The following is a 27,053-nucleotide window of genomic DNA, read 5'->3' on the forward strand; positions in this document are numbered from 1 at the left end:
CAGTTTACTGTGTTTCGTGTGGAGTTACGATATTTTAGTTGATGTGGTACGATAGTCCACTTCTTAGGCCTTAGCAAATATGGCAACTCTACAGGCGCCATTGCGAGTGGACTGACTCCGGTGCTATTGGCGCAAGAAGATTTATTGTGTACTGCCGTTACGCATTTATTTTATACTACATTTCCGAGAGGTACTTCAGTTCGGGGTAAAACAAAGGTACGATACCAGGTAGTTGACACGGTGGATATTGAGAAGAGAACTGGAAAGGGTAATGCATTGTTATCTGAGGACCTCGGTGGGTTCGTAGCAACATGTATGAATGGGATTGGCCTGGGTGTTTAGGCCGCCAGGCATAGCATTGCGCCATTACTCGTGCCTGACTTACCATGACTCTACATCTATTTTAATGTACCAGTATAACTTAAGTATAACTTTGCGAGGGTTAACCACCGGTACTGGTAGGGATTATTGCTCGTTACAACACCGAGAGCGTCATCAAGCCTTGTTCATTATTCCTTTCGAGTGTGTCATTTAACATCTTTATATAAACAAGTTTACACAAAGTTCGGTCAATTTTCGGTAGTTCACATCATTCGAGCCTGGAAATCTGACACAACCATATAGTAGATCACGTTATTTTGAATCTTTACACTATGAAATTGTTTCCGAATGTGTATATTTAATGTGAAAGTCCTATATTTAATTACCTTGGATCTCCGTCGATGTCTGCCAGTAGTTGGCCATACTTAACGTTGCTAATGCACATTTTTTTAAATATGAAAGCTGGCTGTCAAATGCAAGTTAGGTCAGGTTGGGTTAGGTTTGGTTTGGTTAGGTTAGTTTAGGTTAGGTAATTGTTTCCCATTGCTTTGACACTGGATACACAGATGCATCCTGTTGGAAAGGTGGTTTTGAAACAATGCAGCCAGTCTGTGAATATTGCCACGGGCTACTTGGCCACTTCTTTAACTACCCAACAATAGGTACAGTATTTTTGCCTTGCATAGGCAAAAAACCAGTGGTTTATGAAATAAATGCTGAAATTCATTGAAATCACACAAATCGACCAGAAAAAATATTTCTTGTTTCAAAGTCGTGATGTTACGTACCGAAAATTGACCTCGTTAGGTTAGGTTATGTAGGAAGGCTCTTTCATCGTTTTAGAATTGTCTAAAATGATGTTTATTATTACCTCATAGACATAATACGTCTCTTCATGACCTGCTTGTCCTCTTTGCTGGGAGGTTAAGCCTGTTTGAGGGTGGAAAAAGCTCTTCTTACATGTTAGAGTTTTTCAGTAGTATCCAACTGCGGTATTGCTGAACAAGTTTAGCCTTATTACCAGTACACTCATGTCCATTAAAAAAACACACAAAAAACAAGCTAAATGATTATATTGGTATAATTGTTTGAAAGAAAAACCATGTACAGTATTGTATAGCTAATGCATGAATACATATTACCCAAACCTAACATTATAAATCAGGCACTACTGTTGATTGCAGTGAACCAATTGATATATTGGAAGACTTAGTAGTGGGAGGGGAGGTTGTTGAAAAAAAAAAAAAAAAAATCTCCATTAGGCTATGTTAAGGTTAACTCACGGGGGTGGAATTCTCCATGGGCAGGTCTGTCCAACATTGGGGAGGAGCAGAAATTGTTGGCTTGTCATAATAATCCGTACATTTGATGAGCATAGAAATAAAGCCAATTATTTCTGTTCTCTTAGGTTACATCATTGCAACCTTGTGGGCATGAGTTCAACCATGTGTTATGAAGAACTATTATAGGAAAAGACTGAGGCTGATAAAATTACTAGTCTCTCTTGGAATTGATGGACCTGATAGCTAAGCCTTCTATACCTCATCCATCAGATTGTCAGTGGTGCCTAAAGATTGTGGGTTCCATAGTAGGGACTGTGAGCAACACCAAGGGGTACAGTGGTAGGAACAGCAAGGGGGTCACAGGAGGAGGGCTTGGTTGGGGGGGAGGAGAGATATAACCTTAATAAACCCCTTTTGATATGAGGGGCCTTTCCTAAATAAAATAAAATAATCTCATTCAGTTGATAGCCATGCATTCTAAGTCCTCTATTTCTTCTCCATTAGACTATGTCAATGCGACCTCGAGGTCGGGGCTTTTACCGAGGGGGCTATGACCATCACCGAGGAGGAGGTCAGTGGGGGGGCCAGCGAGGGGGTCACAGGGGTGGGGGGGGACGCATGGACTATCACCACCACCAGATGCATCACGGGGGCAGTCGCTCCCCTCGTTCTGGCCCACCGAGACATTCCGACCCCGAGAAGCTTCTAGCCTCCCTAGGACCTGATGCCCAGCTGGCCCTCACCACAGCACTGATCAATACAGTTCTCAAGACATCTGTGAGTATATTTTTTTTATGAATAGTACAGCATAACTAGATGACTTAATCCAGAGGAGGCATCCTTGAACAAATCATCTCTATGTCACCCTGTACTGTACGGGCTCTGTCCTCTGTCAAGGTGCCTTCCCTCTCACAGTACACTTATTCGTAGACGTCTTTCCTCCTGTCCTTCCATCTCATCTTTGATCTCTCCTGCTTCTCCTCTACCTCATGGACTCTTCTGTAGAATGTTTGTTCTTACCTGATGAACATCCCTAACCCATAATAGCTAAGTTGATGGCCAAGTGTAATCAGATTGGAGATTTAATTTGATTAGTCATTTAGAGAATCTTTCAAATGGTGCTTCATAATCAAGGCTCATTAACTTTCATGTTATGATGACTTACTATGCAAGTTGTGTGAGTAGCTCAGTTCCATCAGATGAAAACAAAACTACTGTATATGGATTTATGTCCTATTTCACTAGATATCTTTGTTGTACATTTTGTTTTCTCATTGCTTTATTCTTCCCACCCTGTATATTAAGTGAAACTCTAAGATGATGAAAATACACTACACTTGTTCTGTATTATATATATATTATATATATAGCTCTTGGAGTCAGTAAAAAAATGGATAGCGGTTTAGAGTATATCATATTTATGGTAATTGGCCTAACCTTATTTTGTATTTAATTTATTTATTTGGTAACTCTCATCTTAAATGTCGGGACCAACTGTCTAGCCTCGGGCTCCTACGCTCCTTATGGGGCAACGTAGGATTGGATGATGGATGGATGGATGGAATATTTTGTATATTTTAATGGGGCTACATTGACATTGTTTACTTTATTTCTGTGTAATGTGAAGTGCACCTGCAGAGAAAAATACCCATTCCCCCCCACCCCACCCCCACAGAAAAAAAAAAAAGAGAAAGGGTGCAAATGGTCATTCTTGTGAGATGGAGTTAAGATTTCAGGGGTTTTAATGATAAGTGAATGAGTATATGGCCCAGTTCACAGGGTGAGGTTCTCCCTCATCCCATCCTTGGGTGGAGAAAAAGACAGACAGATAGACAGACCTGGATAATGATGTACGGTAACTGTTTTTCTTAAGGACAAAGAGGGGCGTGGATCGTTCCGAGAGGGTGGGCGAGAGGGACCATACCGACAGCGTGACCAGCACAGGGAGGGCAGAGGTGGAAACTACTATAGGGTAGGTCTTGGGTATCTATACTTTTCTCCTTGTCATCATCCCTTACTACATCTACCCTCCCAGAAGCTTAACATGTCTCCTTCACCCTCACCTCAGGAGTAGTCATAGGAAACTGTATATTGGGTGACAAAGGAAGCCTTGTAGTACCTTTTCCCTGTCAGTTTACCCACTGGCAGAGTCGCCTCACCTCCTCCACCATCCATCGAGCTCAGCATACCTCCATCACCCTAACCTCTCACATCTCAGTAATGCTCATTGATAAGGGGGCCATATTTGTAATGGAATTTATTATAGGGTACTGATAGGTCATGATATATCCATACTCTCCCCTTGGTATCATGCCTTATATCCTGTACCTCCCCCAGACTTAATACATCTCTCACCTTCACCTGAGAAATATGCACACTTAAGGGTGGCAGAGGGGGCTTGACAGCTCTTCTTTCTCAGTGATTTGAACTCCATGGCTCATCTTTTCATCATTTCCTCTACCTTCCTTCAGATTTAACCACTTTCACGCTCACCATCCCTTATGTACAGTAGATGTCTTAATCCTGGAAGAGGGGATCACAAACAGTTTGCCTCCATGTCACCCTCACTGTCCTCCATCATTGGGCTGCCGTGCCTCCACTTCATCCTCAGTCTCACCCTCTCTTGCCCCAGTAATACTTACTCACAAGGGGTACCGTAGCAGTCTAGATGGCATAAGAGGCTTTGTAGCATTTTTTCCTTAGCAGTTGACTTTGCATATTACACAATACCATTCTCGTGTTTGTTATTTTTATCATTGTACCGTCAGCACACATTGCATCAGCATCATTCAGGAGGATGTTGAAGTGTAATTTACATCTAAATTGCTGAGGGGAAAGGGCTACACAATCTCCAAAGCCACGTAGAATGTGACCTGAGGAGGCTCTCACTCGTGGGTCATGAGGAGGGTTTATTGTATCCCTGCATTATTTTCCCTGTTCTCTGTGTAGTTTTGATTGTGCATTTTGATACCTAGTGCACTATCAAACACTTGATTTTTTTTTTTTTTTTTTTTTTTTTTTTTTTTCTATTTTTGTCAGTTTTGCTTCAAGTGAAAGCCTTTACACATTAAATGGTGATTCTTCCAGTATTCTAGAAGAAAAGTTGAATTATGCTCTATATTAAGAACCTGTATAAAAATATATTACAGGTGGCTGTACTAATACAGTATTACAGTAGCACATTGAAGCTCTGAAGGATGAAGTTATCATTACAGTAGCACATTGAAGCTCAGATGGCTCTACTGTGCTGTACCTCAGTCACCTTAGTCATTGACACAATTCATCCTAAAACCTGAGAGGGAGAGGAAAGAAGAGATTTCCTTTAGATTGATCACTGGTTGATGAGCAAGTACATTTTAGGAAGTATGCATTGGCTAAGTCCATGATGAAGTCAGACTATTTTGAAAGGGACTTATAAAGCTGATACCACCTGTACAGAAATTTTGGAAGACTCATACTGTTGAAAATTTTCAACAAAACAACATCTGGTAAAGAAAAAAAAATTGGCAGGTGAGACAAAGCCCACCTTGCCTGATGACTGGATTTTTTCTTGATTATATACAAGTCTGGAATTTTCTTTATATTATACATATTAGATGACACCAGAAAAAAAAAATCACCTAATTGGAGATTTGGGTAGCCACTCTCAAGACTCAAAATTTGATGATGGCATCCTTTTGAAATATCTGAACACCTCTTAATTTCTATTGGAGGAGGTTTGGGTAGCCATTCTCAGAAAGCAAAATTTGATGATGGCAACATTTTAAATATCTTCAGACCTCTTTATTAAAGTGATGGCAAACTTTTGAAATATCTGCACACATTTATAATTTGTATTCCATATTACCATACCCACCAAACATTGTCAGACCAAAGTTAATCACACTTCTGCATGCCAGGATCTGGTAATCCAATCAGTCAGTCAGTCTGTCACAGTTCTGCGTGGAGGTTGTTTGCCAGCAGCTGGCCTCCACCATAAGCCGTGAGTCTTGTTTACACCCCAGGAGGAGATGCGGCCGCGCAGGCAATTCACGCAGACAGAGGGCCCTCACGGCAGATTCGAAAGCCGCTGGTCGGAAGATGGCGGAAGGAGGGGGAGAGGTCACCAGCAACACGGCTTTGACAGAGAGAATTTCCCCCACCGCCAGCCTCATCGCCATGGCAACAGATATCAACAACACCCTGGCCATGGCAAGAGGAGGCCTTCATCCCCACATGCCCATCTGGGTGCAAATAAGCGCCAGAGGTAAACAACCTGGGTTCAGATAATGGGCAGAGGTAAAAAGCCCAGTGGGAGAGAGGAGATAGAGAAGGAGATTGTTTCACAGGTTTAAGATATATATGAGTTTCTGATATTTTAAAGCAGAATGAAGACATGCCCATATGGGTTGAACTAAGCAACAGAGGTTAACAGCCCAGTGGGGGAGAGGAGGATGGATTAGAGAGAGAAGAAGCTGTGTGTTGCAGGTTTATCTAAGATCTTTTCGAGTTTTTGATGATAAAGCAAAATGAAGCCATAATGAGGGAAAGATTAGATGCCGAGTTTGATTATAAATTTATGAGTTGAAGCTGGAAGATTGAATGAAAGGAAGGACACTCAAAGGATTTTGAGAAGATGGACACCAAAAATACCATTGAAAGAAAATTCAGCCACTCAGACAATTGCTCAGCTTCAGTGATATTGAGAAAACTTCGCATCTTTTTGTCTGTTGTTATCAATATGTGTGTTACATGGATATATATATATATATATATACATATATATATATATATATATATTTATATACATACATATATATAGTTTACACGAGTATTTAAAAAAAAAAAAAAAATGTTGAGTCGAGAACACAAAAGGACTGGTATTAAATAGAGGACACTTGCTGCTGTGAAGACTACAGAAGCAGAGATGAGACGCACAGGAAGACTGATGATTGAGTCACCAGAACATCTGGATGGAGGTACTGTATACACCACATGACTTCGTCCTGCCAAGGACCCACACAAAGCTTAAGTTACTGGATATGATAAGTAATTGTAAAATAATCTGCCCCTTTATGTTTAACTCTTATGTTCATATTGTGGGTGGCATAGGAGGCTTTGTAACAACTGTTCCTTGGCAGTGGGATTTGCATTTTACATCCTAACAATCTCTTGTATTCCATTTGTATATCTAAAATATCAACTTTGCATCAGTAACATGTAAGAGGATACTGAGGTGTAATATGCCAAATAATTTGGTAAGAAACAAGTGTTATGAAGTTTCCAGTGTCACGTGGAATACAGCCCTTAATTTTAACACTGTGTTCAGTGCTGTATATTTGTATTATTTATGTATAAATGAGTCTTGTGACAGGTAGGGTTATATCAGTGCCACCACTTGGAGGCATCCCCCTTCCTTTGTGTACATAGGAAATGGTTAAGATTCTCATGGTATGTTTTTGTTCCCAAGACCCATACGATTGGCTTAGGATCAACCAAGCTAATTCAGCCTTGTTGGAGTTGCATTGCCAGTTTTGAGATTTTGCAGCACCTCTTCGTTAGCAATTTATTCTACTCACAAACCTGCAGTATCTTCACATGTTATTGATGCAAACTCTGTCGCCATTAAAATATTACAACGTACAAGAGAATGTCAGTGTAATATGCAAAATATACTACAGCACTAAGAAAGAGAGCTACAGAGCCTCCTGTGCCACATACAATATGGTTCATATTTTCCTGTACAGGTAAGAGAGTCAGAATAATAATGAATTGAGCTAATAGACTGAACTTAGTAATAGCAACATCGTCTAAAGATAACAGTAGTGTGTTTAGTAAATATTGTTATCAGATATCCATAGTCACTTCAGAGGAATGGGGTGGTGTATTATAGGGTAATATTCTGGGTGGGATGGGAGACTTAAGCACCTTCTCCTTATTAATTTTTCAGACATCCTAATGTTCTTTTGTATATCATTTTAATATGAACATAGTATGCATCATTAACATCAAAGAGGACGTTGGGATGTGATACGGAAAATAGGTTGCTAAGAAGTAAGTGTGACGAATCTGCAAAGCCACTTGGAATATGATCTTTTACAATAGCTACTGGTTTCCTACTGTAAGCGTTTTTCCTTATATCACACGATGAAAAGTGCAGACCTTTAGCAAAAAACTCAATATATGTATATTGTTCTGAACCCTAGTTTATTCAAGGTTAGAACTGCACTGTGCCACAGCTCATACCTGTCCACATGTGGCCTTACTTCTTCACTCGTACCTCCATCATCTGTAACTATAGTTTTGATTTGGAATGGTTGGTAGTTGCAGAGGATGGAGGGAGAGAAACTGGACAGGTGTGAAAGGCTGTAAACCATGGCCAAACATAAATGTAGCTCTGATTGGACTATGAGTGACAGGTTTGCTGTAGTGTTTTATGCCATATTCGTGTACCATTGTTACATAGTTTGACAGTTATTCAGGTGACGTTTAGATGTCCTGAAAGTCTTAATTTTTAACTGGAAAAGATAGAGCGACTAAGCAGCTTTTTTTAACTCCTGGAATTTGGATACTGTCTTTTTTAGTTTACTCTTGGTGCTGAAGGACAGTTTTTTAAACTTAAGAATGGATTCATGTATTGAAGAGGTTTACTAAGGTTATGTCTTAACCCCTGCAGTTCAAAAGGTCAATCTAAACCCGAAGAAAGTTAAAAGATAACAAGAATGAAGTGATGCAGATATCCCTAGATTTAATATGTTAATATAGTAGCCTGTGGCTTTTTAGATATAGACAGGTGTTTTTTATAAAAAAAATTCTGAATATTGATAAGCCCTTATAGCCCTAAAGTATAGTAATTGCTTCATTACGCTGTTATAAAAGACACAGTACTACAGTACATAATTTCTTGGTTAGTAGGTGGGAAAAAGAGGTTAGGGTGATGAATATTAAATTTGACTGTAGTGTCAAATAACACTTATTGAAGGCAATGTAGTCATTTAATTTGTTGGTCCTCAGGTAGGAAAAAGAGTTTAGGATGATTGATGATGATGAATATACATTTGAGCATCTATTGCCACAAGCATGGGAATAACAAATCAGTTTGGTGGCTTCCCCCATCATGCAGGATGGAGTCTGGTGAGGGAGGGAGAGAGTCCCACCACCACCATAATGATGATTACCATGGGGAAGGGGAAGGAGGTGGAGGAAAGAGAGGAGGGGATGGTGGTGAAAAGTGGCCCTGGGAGAGAGATGGAGAGAGGAAATTCAAAATGGAGGAGGAGAGGGGCCCCAGGGAGCGATCGAGGAGGAGCGAGAGCGAGGCCAAGGAGGGAGGCAAAGACGGAGACAGCGGAGGGATGCAGGTGACCATACGAGCAGATGGAGAGAGGGCAGTAAACAGCGACGGCCATGTGCGGAGGGTAGCTGGCAGGCTCTTTGTTGACTTGCGTTGTCCCCACTGCCCCAGTCAGAAGTCTATCACATTCAAGGTTAGTGAAGGCAGCCGTTATAATACATAATGTACATATATACATACACCCTTTCAGTATATTCATTGCCCTCCCTGTCCCAATCATCACATTCAGGTTCAGTAAAACTGGACATTATAATACTGCATTCAACAATACTCTCCTGAACCATAATACAGTATGCTTATGCAGCATCTATACATGCAGGGTATGAGATCTCTGTATGTTTGAGTGTGGCTGATTTCACTAGGCATGATAATAGTTCTGTCACCCTTGTACTTTCTCCGTCCTCGTGTGTGGACCCTGCCTTACCCGTCTTTTAGATGAGAAGTTAGGAAGATGATGATGGTGTTATTTGCAGGAGTACAAAATTCACCTCACAAGTGAACACCACAAGTCCCAGTTGAACAAATTAGCTCGGAAACACACAGTCGTTCTCCGCAAGATTCGGCAGCAGCAGAGGCAGGAGCAGAAGGAGATTGAGGACAAATGGAGGGAGGACAATGAGGAGGAATTCAAAACTGCTGTCTCTAGGTAATTTGAAGTGCATCTGCTTAGATAATTTTGAAAAGAAAAATATGTGTGGATGGTCATGCCTCCATGGTGGTTTGGATTCTGGGTACTTGAATAGTAGAACTGCATATAAAAAGTTGTAATATTTTTCAGCTGCAGCCTGATTTATTATGAAGGTTGCCAGTACTATGAATTTGACTGAACACATAGTAATGATCTTTCTTCACTGTTAGGTTCTGCAACACATGTAAGTTAGCCTACAAGTCCATTGGTGTTGGGACCCACAACAGGACCAAGCTGCATAGGGTAAGTCACATAGCACTCCTTGTTGTTGTTATGGCTGGAGACTTATATGAATGTGAACCTGATGAACTGCAGGCTGAAGTTGCCCTGTTCAACAGTTCACCTACCTCCTTTGGGGAGATAGGGAGGGAGTTAAGGGACATTTGTATAACCGAGCAGCTCATGTAGTACAACTGTGGGAAGGCATCCCTCTGCAGCATCATTTAAGCTGTAAAAAAAAAATGGGGGAGGGGTCACTTATGTAAATGTGAGATTTGAGATGTAGTTGTGTCTGGAAACTGTTGCATTTTTAGTGAGAAGGAAGGTTAGTAGTATGATGATACATTTAACAGTGATGATATATATACAGTCACTACTCGTTTTACATTGATTCAGTATACAATAATTCGCTACAACGATAATAGAAAAGTTCCATCCCAAAATCCGATTTACGATAAATTTCCCACTATAACGATATTGCCATCGGAAAATTTCGTACAAAGCACCAGGCACACGCAAGGTGACCGTTGCTTGTCTCAGGCAAGATGGTGGCCCCAGCGTGCAGAGCATTGTTTTGGTTCAGTTGCAGTCCCGCCACCCGTTCAAAGCCCTGTCCTTTCCACTCGTTCACTTGTGCCCCCTAGCTATCATCACCTCTCAGCCAAGCATCGTGGTACTGTAGGCTTATACATCGTGTAGCACCAGGCCAACGTTAAGCAAGTGTGTTTGTTGTGTTGTTGCAATGATTTACTGTACATGAGTAATGCTGCCTGTATTGGTGTGATAGTGTTTGTTTTGGTCTTGGAGACAACTGGGAACAACGTTTCAGTCTTTAGGTGACTTTGGGAAGTTGAGTTGACGTAACCCCCCTTTTACAATGTGTTTCAGTCTCCTGATTTATGATAAAATCATTATACATTAAGGTATGACCTGATGTAACCCCATCATAAAACGAGCAGTGACTGTATATATACATATACAGTATATATATATATATTTTTTTATGACAGATGCAGCGTCACTATCTACACCCTCGTTGTGGTCTATGTCGCATCACATTCCCAAGCCGCATGGTGTATGAGCATCACATTGCCTCAATTAACCACCTCAGGGTAGGTGCCTGCTTCCGACATCACTTCTTTACTGGCTAAACTCGTTACTGCATATGATTTAATAGATTATTGCTTCATTCTTTATTGTATCAATTATCCATTTATGTTTGCATTTTCAGCTTATGTTCCCTTATCCTTTTATGTTTATCTTTCTTTTTTCTTTTCACTTTTTCCCCTCTTTCTTAGTGTTTCAAGTACAGTACGTTGAGATTATGTAACAGTAACTTAAAACATTGACAACTTCTAGCTGTATCCGTAATACCTTGTAAAACGATAATAATAATTTGTTCATTCATTCATTCATCATCCAATCCTATGTTGCCCCATGAGGAGCATAGTAGCCAGGGGCTAGGCAAGTTGGTCCTGACATTTAAGATGAGAGTGACCAGCCTCACTCATCCCTGAGCAGCATTTTGTGAGCATTAAACCCCAACCATCCCTTGGATATAAACCTTCACCGGCTCAATCCGATTGGAGTCCCATAATTACCCACTAAACCAACAGGCGCCAAAATTTGGTTATATGGTTACCACGCAGCGTAGTAAATGGTTTAATAGTAATAATATTCATCATTCATTCATCTAATCCAGTGTTACCCCTTGAGGAGCATAGGAGCCTGGGGCTAGGCAAGGTGGTCCTGACATTTAAGATGAGAGTGACCAGCCTCACTCATCCGTGCGTGGCATTACATGAGCAATAAACCCAACCATTCCTTGGATATAAGCCTGCACCATCTCAGTCCGATTGGAGCACTTTAATTGCTCACCAAACCACCAGGTGCGATAATTTGGTCATATGGTTACCACCCAGCATAGTAAATGGTTTCTTTGTGTACAGGAAGCCATTTGGCTTGTCACTAAATGTAGAGTCACCTGTAGACAGGAGGAAGAGAAAAGAATGAAGGAAAGAAAGACAGAAGAGGAAGAATGGAAAGAAGGAAAGAAGAGAGGAAAAGGCAGGTTAATCCATCCAACCATCCATCATCCTATATTGGTGCCCCATGAGAAGCGTAAAAGCGTGGTGCTAGGCAAGTTGGACCTGACATTTAAGATGAGAGTGACCTGTCTCACTCATCCCTGAGTGACATTATGTGAGCAGTAAACCTCAACCACCCCTTGGATATAAACCTGCACCAGCTGAATCTGATTGGAGCACCATAATTACTCACTAAGCCACCAGGCGCCATAATTTGGTTATGTGGTTACCACCGAGAGTAGTAAATGGTTTCCTGGTGTACAGGATACCATTTGGCTTGTCACTTAGTGTAGAGTCACCCATAGGCAGAAGGAAGAGGAAAGAATGAAAGATAAAAAGATAGAAGAGGGATTGTAAAGTCACCCATAGGCAGAAGGAAGAGGAAAGAATGGAGAAAAGAAAGACAGAAGAGGAATGAAGGAAGAGAGGAAAGGGCAGACACCCAAAGCAGCACTATATTGAGTGAGTGGATGGTGAGTGCCCCCACCAAATAATCATCATCATCATCATTATCTAATCCTGTGTTGCCCCATGAAGAGTGTAGGTGCCTGGGGCTGGGCAAGTTGGACCTGACATTTAAGCTGAAAGTGACCAGCCTCACTCATCCCTGAGTGGCATTGCATGAGCAATAAACTGCCTTGAATATAAACCTGCCCAGGCTCGATCCAATTAGAGCACCTTAATTACCTACTAAACCACCAGGCAGTAAATGGTTTCCTGGTGTACAGGGAACTATTTGGCTTGTCACTCAGTGTAGAGTTGCCCATAGACAGAAGGAAGTGGAAGGAATGAAGGAAAGAAAGACAGAAGAGGAAGGAGGGAAAAGGGGAAAGGATAGTCATCCAAGAGCAGCACTACATTTATAATACTGTAATAATAATATGGGAATAATAATTTATAATTGATTTGTACACTTCTGATGGGATAATAAGATACAGTAAAACCTTGATATAGTGGTCTTCAATAGTCCGGAATTCGCTTTTATAGGAGTTGAGGAGCTACCGGACTAAATTCTTATAGCTTATGTCGGAAGAAGTCCGATAAAGCCAGAAGCAGTCCACACTGCCTGACCACTTCAGGCAGTATGGACTGCTGAAGTGGTCAGGCATGATTATCAGTGTACAGTACAGTGTCATTATATATATTACCATATACCATTTGATTATTGTAGTGAATGTATAATACAGTACAGTACTGCAGTAGTAGTGAAAACAGTTTAAAAACCACTGGAGTGATCCAAACTAATGTCTGATCTATCGGAAAAAGTCTGGGTTAGCAGGGGGAAGGCCAGATATTGCTTTTATCAGAATTTTGCTTTTTCGGAATGGCTTGGGCCCCAATTAGTCCGTAATAGTGAGGTTTTACTCAACAGTATTGTTTGATGGATAGGTGGCTACAATTACTGCCTTTCTCACCTCAGGTACGAACAGCAACCTTAGACAACCAGGGTGGTGGCGATGGAGGTGAGCGATCCCAGCAGGCCGACAAGCGAGCCAAGGATGAGGACTCCACTGACGACCTAGACCTTGCCAACTTTATGACAGTTGACTCAGTGGGAGACGATGGTGGGTTGTGGTTTTATTTGCCTTCATATGTAGAGACTGTTGATGTTGCTGTAGTTGGCTTGAGTGGGCCACTCCCACAGGTTGAATGTAAAGTTATGGTTGCTTGAAATTTGATAAGATTTAGTTATGAGGTAAAAAAATTTCCTTGCTTATTGTAACCCTCCAGTTAGAGCACACCTCCATCATGTTTTTATCTTCTTTGCAAACCTTTCCTCTCCATCTTGGGGTGATATAACAAGATTGGGATGATTATGATTTATTCCTTGCCTCCACACCCACTGGCACAGATGAAGAGGTTGGATCAGAGCATGAGGAAATCACGGGAGGGCTGGATGCAGTGGAGGCGGCAGAGGAAGAGGCTGGTGAAGAATTGGAGTCTGATGTGGAGATGGAAGATAAGAGAAGAGAGAGAGGGAAACGCCATCACACCAAGGCTGTACGGAAGAGGAAGGGTAAAGACAAGGAAGAGGAGGAGGAGGAGGAGGAAGGTGAAATCCCTTTGGACGAGGTGGAGTGGGAGAAAGACCAGCCTGAAGAAGAGGAGGACAAGAGTGGATGCAAGGCTTTAGGTATGGCATGACTCGGTTAACCACGCTGATACTTAAAATATATATATACAGGATACATATTTGTTGTTTGAATATCATTATAATGGCATGAGTGTCCTTTTGCTTTATGAACCTTTTTGTAAATAGCATCCAGATTATTTAATAAGTGACCCATACTTATAAAGCATTCTGTCCGGGTGGAGTCATTGAAGAAAGAACACAAAGCTTTTCTCAAAAACTTACGATCCTCTTGATGGTACGAATATGGATGACTTTACTGTAGGGTTTTAGTAGGAGCCAGTGGTCTGATGCAAGACGTCTGATGTCATGTTGTCATTTTGAGGTTTCAAGCACTGGTGAATCCTTTTGAAAACTCATGCTTTTGAAAAACAAAATATCAACCATTATTATTATTATTATTATTATTACTTTAGCTACATGTGGTCGTAGCTGTTATGTAATGTACTAGGTGAACTATTAGAATGAAGTAGCTACCATATCAGAAGAAAAGAATCTGATAATATGTGTTATCTTTATCAGGAACTGAGTATGTGCGTCGTATGGAGGCATATTATTGCAACCTGTGCCGGGTGATGATCCGTACTGACTCATCCCTGGGCTCACGTGTGGTACAGCGCCACTGCCGCTCAGATGCACACCTCTCACACTACTGGGACCAACACCCACCACACAATCAGGTCTGTTTATCTGTCCATATGTCTATCTGTCTTTCTCTGCAAGCATAATTTGGGGGGAGGGAGGTGGCCATGAACAAATCGCCTCAACAATGCACACCATGGATATACATACAGACAGTCACTGCTGTACTTACCTTTTGTCACGTGATTGGTTAATCAGCTGACTGTGTCTGCCTTATAAACTAAACCTTGTTTAGTATTTGAGGAAATTGTTGAGGTGGCTCAGAGAGTTCATTAAATTGAGGTTTGTTATAAAGAGGGTTTAATTTGCATTTTTTTTTTTATTAGTTCCATTGCCACCTCTCAAGGTTAATTACCAGTTTCCTTCTTATATATATATAGTACCAAGTGCATGTTAAAGTTGTTGTGATGTAATGGGGTATATAAAAGCCCGCGTTTCCTAGAGGCAAAGCGGGGATCTTCTCTTTGGCTCAGTGGTAACGTGTGCACCTGTGAAGTGCAAGGGCCTGAGTTGAAATCCCAGCCAGACCAATGATTAATTTTTTAAGTTTCAGTTTGGAAATTACATTACTTGGCAGCAGTGTGGGATGTGAGGCGAGGCTTTGAGGGCAGTGATGTTGTTGTTGACAGCGTCTTTTCTTAGTCCTGACACCCAAAGGGCGAGCTGTCTGGTGTGGTTTGCAACACCCCAAGTGGTGGCCTCCAATGTGCTACATTACCACATGTGTCCGAAACTGACTAAATTAATTACCAAGGGGAGAAAAGAGTGATGTAATGGGGTATATAAAAGCCCGTGTTGCTTAGAGGCAAAGTGGGGATCCTCTCTTTAGCTCAGTGGTAACATGTACGCCTATGAAGCACGAGGCCTGAGTTCAGATCCCGGCCTGACCAGTGGCTAATTTATAAAGTTTTAGTTCTTTCATTACAGTGATACACCTACAAATGTACATACAGAAAGTCTGTTAAATGTTGCCCATTTTTTACTTTTCTGTTAACGGTATGCATGCTTTACGGTACAGGAAAATTGTCATTTTAAATTCCATGCTACCTTCTGGCTGGTACAAAAGCTGATATCATACATCATTCCTTATTTATTGCCCCAGTGAACTGTACTTTTTGCTATTATTCATTTTAATATCTGAAAAATTGGCTGTTAAAGGTTTGTTGCTAACTGTAAAGCTGATTTACCAGCTGTCCCAGAGTATACAAGGTGCTATCTAAAATTTTCCATAGTGGGATCGTGACTTCTAAACGGGTTGTAGTAATGCGATGCGCCTCTAGGTGACAATACTAACATACATTGAGAGTCACTGTTCCATGTGGCACGGAGCTAGTCGGACATTGGGGGATAAGTGACGTTCGTTTGTTTGCTCTTGTGCGTGTGTCGTCTGGCAATTTTTGAGATGGATATATAAAAGGAACATGAAATTTTCATCGGATTTTGTGTGAGTCTCGGGAAGAATGGAACAGAGACGCTGAAAGTGATTCAACAAGTGTTTGGTGTGCAATCTCTTGGTCAGACAGCCTCACCAAGACTCAAAAAGGCCAGGCAGGTGAAACGCGTTGTTGAGGGCATGCTGATAGTTTTCTTTGACATCAAGGCGATTGTGCTCAAAGAATTTGTCCCAGCCAGCTAGACTGTCAATTCCAACTTCTGCTGTGATGTTTTGCGGCAACTGCTTGAAGATGTGAGAAGACGATGCCCCGACCTTTGGCGAGACAGCAACTGGTTGCTTCACCATGACAACACCCCAACTCACAGTGCGCTCAACACCCAGCATTTTTTTTTCCAAGAACGACATAGTTATCATTCCCCCGCCCTCCTCACCCACTGAATTTGGCCCACTGTGACTTCTTTCAGTTCCCAGAAATGAAGATCAGGCTGAAAGGGCATCATTTTTATGCCACTAAGAACATCCAGAAGGAATAGCCGGCAGTACTTGACAACACTCGTTGAAAAGGACTTCCAGGGAGCATTCCAGCAATGGAGGAAGTGCTGGGACTGGTTTATCAATGCGTGAGGAAACTACTTCATGGCTAATGGCAACCAATAGGACATATGGTGAGTTGTCAGTTTTATATAGCATTAGTCTGGAAAGTTTTGGGTATCACCTTGTACGGTACATTACCAATTGCATGTAAATACATGGTACTCCTTCAAATGTAAACACAGTATTTGGGCGGAGCGGCAGGGAGGACAGAAAAATTGCCTGTTTCATTGCTGCCTATGAAGGCTACCCTTACTGCTCACTAACTCAGCCAACAAAGAGAGAGATGACAGAGAAGCCATGGTATATAGCCAGACTGAAGAAAGTAGGAGAAATGTATGCATGTCTGAGGATATTCCTTGGGCTGCAAGGGTGAACCCCTCTGGAGGCAGTTACTCGCCTAGGTATAGTGCTTTTTTCAGGCTACAGCCAGACTTTTATTGTACTGTAATAAGGAAAGTCCATACCTGCTACTTATTAAGAGGAAAAAAGGTATAGTTTTTATTTAAATATTTTTAACAATATGATAACTTCCTGTGGCAGGAAGGGGAGGAGGATGAGGAGGAGGAGGAAGAAGAGGGAGAGGAGGAGGAAGAGGAGGAACAGGGACATGAAGCAGAACAAGAACATGAGCATGAAGAGGATGATGAAGTAGACAGTGTGGATGTGGATGATGATGGGAGCGACCTTGGACTGGAGGCTGATCAAGAGCAGGACAAGCTTTGGGAAGAGGTGCATAAGGACCTCAGTGAGCTCAGAGGTGAGTGTAAATTGAGGTGGCTGTAAATGGAAGAGGGTATAGGTAAAGGGTGTAATTATAGGCTGTAGAGCTCAGCGGTGGGTGTAGATAGAGATAGTGTAGATTAAAGGTGGTTGGAATGTGAGGTTTTATATTTTCACTTTAACTGCTTAAAATTACCATCTGTCCATAAGCATTGCTGAGGCTCCCCTCTCTTCAGCTGACACCACCCTCATTCATATATCTCCATTCCATCCCTCTACCTCATCTTCAGTCTCCCCATCCACCTCACTTACATGCACTCTCCTGTCAGTCTTTCTTCCCTCAGTCTCTCCACATGGCCAAATAGTCTCATGGCACTGTACAGCATTTTGTCTGAAATTTTCTAGAACATCCACATCAGCACCACAATGCTCCATAAATGATGCTCTCTCTCTCTCTCTCTCTCTCTCTCTCTCTCTCTCTCTCTCTCTCTCTCTCACACACACACACACACACACACACACACACACACGACCCCTGATATACCAGTATACCCAGTATGTTTTTCCAGGGGAGATATTGACTGAAATAGAAGGTGAGAGCACCAAAGAGAATGGGATGGAGGAAGCAGAGAATGAGAAGGGTGACGAGGATCATGACGACAGAGATGAGGAGAGGAGTAAGAAGAGTGGAGACGATGATGACAATGACCAAGAAGGAGAGAAAGTGTATGACAATGATACTGAGGTTAGTAGTTAGTAGCAGCAGTAGTAGTAGTAGTAGTAGTAACAGTAACAATAGCAGTAGTAGTAATAGCAATACCGGTAGTGGTAGTAGTAGTTACAGAATACAGAATTTGTTTTAACCAGATCTCTGGCCAAAACTAGTAGCTTTCAGCTCGGTTGACTCAGAATGGAGAGCAATTTGGCCAGCAACAAAAGTGACTCATTTGATCTAACCTGATTAAGGTAGCAAACTCCGAGCAGCTCAGTTGATGGCTAGGTGAAGTCATATAAGGAGACTCATTCCCTGCATAAGTAAGGCTCATTGAATTTTGTGGAACCACAATTTAGCATCCAAGTTCTGAGTGTGGCCCAGTTCCTTCAGGTGAAAGCAAAACTTAACCACGGAAAATCACTCCTCTCTCATAGCTAAGACTTGTCTAAGTTCATGCAGCCATGACTTAGTGTTCAGGCTGTGGGGTGACCCAGTTATGTCTGGTGACAACAAAGTAGCTGTAGTAATCATGAGAGCACAGATGACCTCAGGGAATATTGTCTCACATTTACCTGTTCATCTAGGTGACAATTTGCATGTTATTCATGTTCTGTTTGGACAGCGACAGAGAGTGCATGCATGTGCATTTGTATGTACATTCATGCACATTAGATGATAGGGGTTACTAAACACTTCTAAATCATACTTTACACACTCTACAGCCGGAAGAAGGTGATGGGAAAGAGACCACCAGCACCACAGACAAGACAGAGTGGGAAGAAGTTGGCGAAGACTTCACAGAGTAGACCAATTGAACTTTAATGGCTTGTCCTGGGATACCAATACCTCCCCTTCTGTGGTAATATTGAGGGTCATTGTCTAGGTGGTGTAGGAGGCTTCATAGCACCCCTTATCAATTTATTTTGCATATTATGTCTAAAGTCTTTGTTATTGACAGTACATTATTTGTGTTAATAATAACAATAATAATAATCTGGTCTTTTGTTTCTCAAAAGCACCAGCTCTTCCATTGGGAATTCACTAGCACTCAGCACTTACAAACAGTACAATAAAACCTCACTATAACGGACCAATTGGGGCCCAAGCCATTCAGAAAAAAGCAATAGTCCGATAAAAGTGACATCTGTACTTCTTCCTGCTAACCCGGACTTTTTCCGATAAATTAGACAGTAGTCCAGATCGCACCAATGGTTTTTCGCCGTGGTGTCACCAACTTTTCTCAGTACCATTGCAGAACTGTACTGTGTTACACATTCACTACAGTAATCAAATGGTATAAAATATATACCTTAATAATACTGTACTGTACACTGATAAACATGTCATTTATTTACCTTATTGTGGTGAACATAGCTAATGTGGTCAGGCTGTCCAGACCGCTTCTGGCTTTATTGGGCTTTTTCCGATATATAAGAATTTAGTCCGGTTGGCTCCTCGATTCCGATAAAAGAGAATTATGGTACAGTATATGGCAATCCCTTGTATTGAGGTTTTAGTGTACATTATTTTTACAATTACAAGAATTGTGACATCTCTCGTATACAATACAAACTCCATTTAAAAAAGAAAAGAAAAAAATGAAAGTGGCAATAATTAAACCTTAAAATCATCTTTATAGTACTGTACCTCTTTCCAGATTGTAGCATTTTGAAAAGAGAAAGGCATTTAGCTGTCTTAAAAGATTCAGCAGGAGAGAGTTGTCTCATGGACAACAGCAATCTATTATATAACCTAGGGGCTCTATACACAAAGAATAATCAGAGAAAGATGACTGGCGAATTGCTCCAGGCTCGTCAATATGCCAGGAATCATCTTCACTGTGTAACATCACACCTGGGCATGTTGATGGGAATTTTAACAGTTCAGCAAGATACTTCGGTTCACCAAACTTATGAACCTTGAATGTAATAAGACAGTTTAATTTCAGTTCTAGCCTTTACTGGTAACCAATGCAGCTCAGTTAGGAATGAGGTAGTTGAGGTTCTCGGGGGCAGACCAAAGATAAGCCCTGCTACCCTGTTCAACACAGGCTGAACTTTTATTAGTACAGTACAGTATATTATTTGGAAGACCAATCCACAATGAGTTACAATAATTTACACAAGACAAGACTACTGCATGGACCAATGTTAAGATATGTTTGTTTAGGAATTTTCTCAGAGTACAGATTTCTGATATGCAAGTTATACCTTGTGACAACTTCATTTTAATTTAACTTCCTTGCAATTTAACTTTGACATAAAATAAACACCCATATTTCAAACAGAACTGGCTGGATGAGCTGTACACACCAGTTTTCAAAGTCAGGGCATTATCAGTGTCGTCACCCCTTCTGTTTCCCTGGAAGGTGATGAGCTCAGTTTTACCATCATTCAGCCCAAGTTTGCTCCTTGCCATCCAAATCATAATAGCAGACATTAAAGTATTGAAGCTTAGTCTTGGTATCGTTAATATTTGACTATCAGACATTAGAGATTCAAGCATGGTCTTGGTATTGCTAATATCTGGCATCTAAACATAGAGCTGTGTCTCATCAGCATAAAAATGATAGGATATGTTGTGAGAATCAAGTAAAGACAATAAACTCCTTGTGTAGATTGTTAGTAGATTTGGTCCGAAAACTGATCCTGAGGGACTCTGAACGGAAAAGGAGCAGAATCTGAGCTAGCGTAATCAACAACTACTCTCTCAGATCTGTCTGGCAGATACAACTTACTGAGCAAAAGAGCACTATCTTGAATGCCTTAAAAATACAGATCATCCACCAATAGTTTATGATCCGTGCCAAAAGCTGCAGACAGATTCAACAGAACTAAGAGAGAGGACATCCCAGTACAGGTGTTTGCCACCAAGTCACGAAGAATCCTTGTTAATGCAGTTTAAGCTGAGTGATATATTCTTTATGCTGATTGAATGACGAGAGCAATTCTGTTATGTCCCAGCATTGGTAAGAATTGGTCAAGTATGGCTCACTCAGTGATAAGAAGACAGGTTAGAGAGGATGATAATTTGTCATGCTCTCGACATCGTGGCAGGGTTTCTTGAGTAGTGGCTTAAGCAAGGCATATGTCTCAGACAGCACAGAATACTGTACTTCCCTGTAGTTTGTATCAATAGCTTGCATGAGAGTATTGAGGGATAAGGTACAGAATGAATTGTGATGAAAGAGGTGTTACAGTGTCTGCAACATCTCACTGTGGTGTTGTTAACCCTTTGAATCTAGATGATGTACTTTATTATTGTCTGTCTCTCTGTCTATCTATTGCCAAACTCCTCAGTCCTGTAAGGGATGGTCACAAACAAATCGCCTCCATGTCGTCCTGTCCAACTCCATTTCACTGCCTGCTTCCAGCTAACCCCCCACCCTCCCCATATACCTCTCCACTCCATCCCTCCATCTCATCCTCAGTCTCCCCCTTTCTCTCCTGCCCCCACTTCACTTGCATACCCTCTCCTCGTCAGTCTCTCGCTGTCCATCTTTTCCACATGCCCAAACCACCTCACTGTATTTCTAATGCATTTTATCACATCCATTTCCACACTGCAGTGCTCTCTCACTTCCTTATCTGTCAGTCTGTCTCTCAACATAACACCACATGCTCCTCTCAGATAACTCATTTCCACTGCTTTCATTCTTGACTTGTGTCCTTCGAACAAAGTCCAAGCTTCACTTCTATGGGTTAGGGTTGGTATCACAGTACTGTCATGCAGTGATTTTTTTTTTTTTTTTTTTTTTTTTTTAAGCAGTGATAAGAAACTGGGAAGTGGGCATGGAAGTTAAAAAAAAAAAAAAAAAAAAAAAACATCATCATCATCATCATCATCCAGACCTCCTTTCCCACCCAAGGGCAGGGTGAGGAGTAGCAACGTCCAGACAGCACAAACTTGCCTAGTCAGATAGGCCACACTTCCATTCACTCATCATTCAAGCCCCCGGAATCCTGGCTTTTCCAGATACGCCAAAAACATTCACCACATTCTGCATCTTCACACAAACGTATCCAACTGAATCAATCCGGATGCTGCCATGCTCACATGGGGGGCCAAAATCCCTGATCATGCACTTCTCACAACATTCATCCAACCAGCTCAATCTCTTGTCAGTTCCTTAGCCTTACTGACTTCCATACCTCTCTTCCTCAAACACTCATCCACCATATCTCTCCACCGTCTCCTTGGCCTGCCTCGCCTCCTCCCTCCTTCAAATTCGCTCAGGCATACCTTTTTCACCACTCTATTGTTATCCATTCTTTCCACATGACCATACCATCTCGGGACACACTCTTCGATTCTGGTGTCCACCGACTTCCTCACTCCACACCTTTCACAAATCACATTATTTCGTATCCTATCCACCCTCTGTACTCCACATACATTCCTCAGCAGTCCCATCTCCACTGCTCTTACTCTTGACTTTTCATTTTCATGCCACACCACAGTCTCGCACCCAACTATAACATAGTTGAGGGCACGGTGGCTCAGAGGTAGAGCGTTAAGCTCGTGGCTGGGAGGCTGTGAGTTCGAGCCTCGCCTGAGACTGCCGTGCCGGGAGTGGTAGTACGCTTCTGTAACCCTGAGGGGCTATATGGCCTTAGTTGCCTAGCTCGGGGATTAAATCCTCATGTAATGCCACCATGGGAAGTAGGCTGGTCATCTACTCATAAATGTAGGATACTAGACAACGGTAGCCTACCTTGGACCCCTACACCTCAGTGATGGTAAGGTACAGTAGGTTTGGCTGTACCAGTACCAAATGGTTTTACCATATACTGTATTTAAGATCAGATGATGAATGAACTCTTTAACTTTAAGCAGCTGCTTGGGTTTGAAAAATTGTATGCATATTGAGCAGCTTTCAGTTCACAGTTGCTTCCAAGTGTATGAACTTAATTGGGACTGAGAGTTGGTTTGTAACTGAAGAAGTTTGAAATTGAAATCTCTTCCATACTTTTATATAGTTTTAAGAAATGAAAGATAGTACTGAAATTATATCTTTGCTATTATGAAGTCTTTCAAAGGGAACCAAATAGTAAAGAAAGTAAGATTCTGGCTGTCTGAATATACTTATAAAACTGATGTTTGTACCTTTTTTATTTACAGTAAGTTTTAGGGACGACAGTACTTCATAGATGCTGTATATTTTACTGATGACTTGTCAGCTTCATGATTTTGGGTGATGTCCTTACAATTTGATTATTGCTGACATCAAACAATTTTATACATCTTAGGAAAGTCCTTTTTATTAAATGGGTTTATTAAAGCCATATCTAACTCCTCCAGTTAGAAGATTTTCTCCCTTACTGAATAAAATCATCAGGAAATGGCAAGAATTAAATGAAAAAGGCAACCCAAGCACAGTGAGTTACTGTAAGCACAGTGCAGTGTACTGCGGTACTTTTTTAAAGTATCCTCTCACAACTGCACGGGTGTGTACAGTATTAGAGCAATTCTGACAGTATTCATCGGTCCTAATACAGTACATTGTTCGTTAAAAGATCTTATTGGGCCCATATTCTGAGTGGCATAGCAGGCTTTGATGTTGATATATTTTGCGTAATGCTGTACACCCCAACCTTCTCATATTTGTCACATGTATCTTTTAATGCCAACATAGATTATATCAATAACATACAAGAGGATGCTGAGGTGTAATGTGGAGAATAAATTGGTAAAAAAGATGTGAAATCTCCAAAACCACTTAGAATTTGATCCTTAGTGTTATGATGATGGCAAGAGTTACTGATAAGTTTATTTTATATTGTATTCAGTATACATCGCTGATATATATATATATATATATATATATATCCATCCATCCATCATCCAATCCTACATTGCCCCATGAGGAGCGTAGGAGCCCGGGGCTAGGCAGTTGGTCCCGACATTTAAGATGAGAGTGACCAGCCTCACTCATCCCTGAGTGGCATCACTTGAGCAATCAACCCCAACCACCCCATGGATATAAACCTTCACTGGCTCAAACCGATTGGAGCACAATAATTACCCACTAAACCACCAGGCGGCAAAATTTGGTTATATGGTTACCACCCAGCGTAGTAAATGGTTTCCTGGTGCACAGGAAACCATTTGGCTTGTCACTCAGTGTAGAGTCACTCACAGGCTGAAGGAAGTGGAAAGAATGAAGGAACGAAAGACAGAAGAGGGAGTGTAAAGTCACCCGTAGGCAGAAGGACAAGGAAAGAATGAAGGAAAGAAAGACAGAAGAGAATGGAAGGAAAGAAGGATGGAGAGGAAAGGGCAGACACCCGAGAGCAGCACTATATCGAGTGAGTGGATGGTGAGTGCCCCCACCTACCACAAAAACATTATGTCAGCAGCATCTGGTGTTCCCATGAGGTCACCCATCCGAGTACTAACCAGATCCAACGTTGCTTAACTTCACTGATCGGACAAGAAACGGTGCACTCAACGTGGTATGGCTGTTGGCTTATATATATATATATTAATGCACTGCAGGTACTCAACCTAGTATTTGTATGTGGTTGCTTTAGTAGTTTAAGTACATCTGATCAAGTTTTCTGAAGAATTTAGTGTTCAGTCATTATTTGAATAATCTTCCCTTTAGGGATGAGGTCCTGTGTGGAGACCTTGAGGCTAGGGGATGGAGCTGGAAAGTGACTCAAGATTTTCGCACATGGAGAGCTGCCATCAAGTGAAAAGACATACATGATAGCTTACTGTAGTCAGTAGTTTCTAATTGTAAATCTAAATGTACTCTAGATGTTTCTTTATTTCGTTATTTGACGAAATGGAGAATTTGTTGTCATTCTGTCACCTTACGTATTCTATTTGGTAAGTCCTTCAGCTTCCTCACTCATTAGGAGTGTGATGAGTTATGTTAATTAGTAGGAAGTACTTAACATATGTAATATACCAGTGATTCTCAACCTTTCCTCTGTCATTTACCTTCTTGGCTTGATATAATAGCTATTTACCCCTTACCCCATGCAAAAAATGCATAGCTGGCATTAAAAAAAAAAAAAAGAGAGAGAGAGAGAGAGATACAGAAACACCTTTAATAATAAGGTTTTGCATGATATAAAGTTTCGTAAAGGAAGAAACAAACACTATAAAACAAAAATACCAGAAGCAATATCAGTAGGAACACTGGTGATTCATTTTCCGATATGAAATATTTATCCCCTGCCACTTAATTTTTTATCCCTGGTTGAGAATCACTGTAATACTGTATACTGTAGTACCTCTTTGTCCTGTTTTAGCGTATTAGCAGTTTCCTTCACTTTTGAACCGAGTCTTACAGTCTGCAAAATGAAAAATGATAAGTGTTTGCACATGATTTTATCTTTTTGTTTCCTTTATTGTTCATCATCAGTTCATTAGCCCTTTGAGTCTGGGTGATGTCTTTCTCTCTTTGCCCTTGCCATTTCCTGATTATTTTATTCAGCTGAGGACAGACCAGTGGGGTTAGGTATGGCATTATTTAACTTTCAGTGTGAGAAGTCTTTCTGTAGGTGATTAAAATCATCTGGTACCATCAATTACGTACCCCAAAGGACATCATCAAGTTTCAAAGAGTTAGTAGGAGTAGGAGGCTCCTCTAAGCTAAACTCAATTGTCTGGCACCAGAAAGCGTTAAAAAAAAAAAAGTGATTGCATAAGCAGAACCGTAAGTATTGGCATTACAGGTATTTTGGTACATTGTATAGTGATGCTGTCCTTTCTTGTATTTTTAGTTTAGCTGATAAGTAATAAATTCATATAGTGTAAATTACTTGTATTAGTCCATCCATTCATGATTCCTTCCATCTGTTTGGCTGTCATCCACATGTTTGTTGCCTCATATGGAACTAGGTGCCTGGGATAGGGTACTCGGTCCTCACATACAAGGGGAGATTGACCAGTTATTAACTCCTTAGCAGTATTACATGAGCAATAAATCCTGACCACTTAGATATTAAGCCTTCATACTTGGTCAGTTTGGCGTCTGGCAATAAATAGATAGATAGCTTGGTCACTACAAAGCACATAATGTTTGGCTCATTTAGCCTCAAGAAATCATCTGTTACTAGCCTAGCTGAGATTAGCCCATCTGCTGTACAGTAGCATATGCCATTTTCAAAATTTCTGCATTGTTTTTTATTCTGTCCTCTCTCCTGTGGTACCACTTCCTCAATTTCTGATCCGTAACTCTCCAATAGAACTCTGTCTTCTCTCTCTCTCTCTCTCTCTCTCTCTCTCTCTTTTTTTTTTTTTTTTTTCATAACATGTTCCTTTATTTTAGGTCTCTCTTCCTCATTTGCATCTCACCTTATCCAGATATTTTTGAATCCCTCCTTATATGCTAGTTTTCAAGTCTTGTTGATTATTTCATTTACCATCACCTGAGATTGAAAATTTTACTTTAAATGGCCTTGCCCCTCTCCACATATTTTCTCAGCCTAAACACTTCTTTGGCCCCCTTTTGGGCTTCATAATTTCCTTCCATAACTATTGACACCATTCCCTTCGCCCTTCTCAGTTCTTCCTTTTGTTTTTCTGACCTCACTGACATTGGTTTTTCTTTCAAATTAGAGATAATCATGCATTTTTTCTTGTCTGCTACATGTGTGTGTGTGTGTGTGTGTGTGTGTGTGTGCATGCCATGACATTCTGGTGTTTGTGGTGATTCATTCAGATTAGATCATTAGTTATGAATTATCAATTTCTGAGTTACCCAACTTGACCTGACCTATAATTCATCCACCTTAACTTGGCTTAGGTTTTTGTCCTTTTGGTGTTTATTTCCCATATCTCGGTGGCAGAATCAGACAGGAGTGTAGCTCTATATCCTTGACATAGAACATCCCATATTTTAGCATTAATCCTTTGTCTTAACGTTCAGGGGGAATAGTTGGCAATTATAAGACAATTTAGCATGAAAA

The 27,053-nt window shown here is 41.0% G+C and overlaps 1 protein-coding gene and 1 pseudogene across 3 annotated transcripts; one reads left to right on the forward strand and one right to left on the reverse strand.

Annotated features, from left to right (window-relative positions):
• The first annotated feature begins 107 nt into the window (after nt 1–107).
• Nucleotides 108–25,891, forward strand: LOC145412249 (uncharacterized). Of its 3 annotated transcripts, none has more exons than XM_080282191.1 (15): nt 108–216; nt 2,109–2,381; nt 3,478–3,576; nt 5,609–5,850; nt 8,707–9,070; nt 9,411–9,583; nt 9,796–9,868; nt 10,855–10,956; nt 13,352–13,496; nt 13,784–14,065; nt 14,585–14,742; nt 17,235–17,451; nt 17,984–18,159; nt 18,852–18,988; nt 24,737–25,891. In XM_080282191.1, exons 2-14 carry the CDS (start codon nt 2,112–2,114, stop codon nt 18,933–18,935), a joined length of 2,385 nt encoding a protein of 794 aa, XP_080138317.1. In that variant the 5' UTR covers nt 108–216; nt 2,109–2,111; the 3' UTR covers nt 18,936–18,988; nt 24,737–25,891. The 3 variants fall into 3 exon arrangements, with proteins under 3 accessions (XP_080138317.1, XP_080138318.1, XP_080138319.1); XM_080282192.1 differs by having other exon boundaries at nt 17,256–17,451; XM_080282193.1 differs by lacking the exon at nt 18,852–18,988.
• On the reverse strand, nt 24,480–24,598 carry LOC145412334 (5S ribosomal RNA; annotated as a pseudogene).
• Nucleotides 25,892–27,053: the final 1,162 nt, after the last annotated feature.

Source organism: Coenobita brevimanus, chromosome 92, assembly GCF_032717465.1.
Source record: "Coenobita brevimanus isolate Jiangsu-jjx chromosome 92, ASM3271746v2, whole genome shotgun sequence".
Taxonomy (NCBI): Eukaryota; Metazoa; Arthropoda; class Malacostraca; order Decapoda; family Coenobitidae; genus Coenobita; species Coenobita brevimanus.

Coding starts and splice junctions, on each gene's coding strand:
- LOC145412249 (XM_080282191.1), top strand. CDS start 2,112: ATGTCAATGCGACCTCGAGGTCGGGGCTTTTACCGAGGGGGCTATGAC. Junction 9,071..9,410: donor AGAAGTCTATCACATTCAAG/GTTAGTGAAGGC, acceptor TGTTATTTGCAG/GAGTACAAAATTCACCTCAC. Junction 17,452..17,983: donor GGACCTCAGTGAGCTCAGAG/GTGAGTGTAAAT, acceptor ATGTTTTTCCAG/GGGAGATATTGACTGAAATA.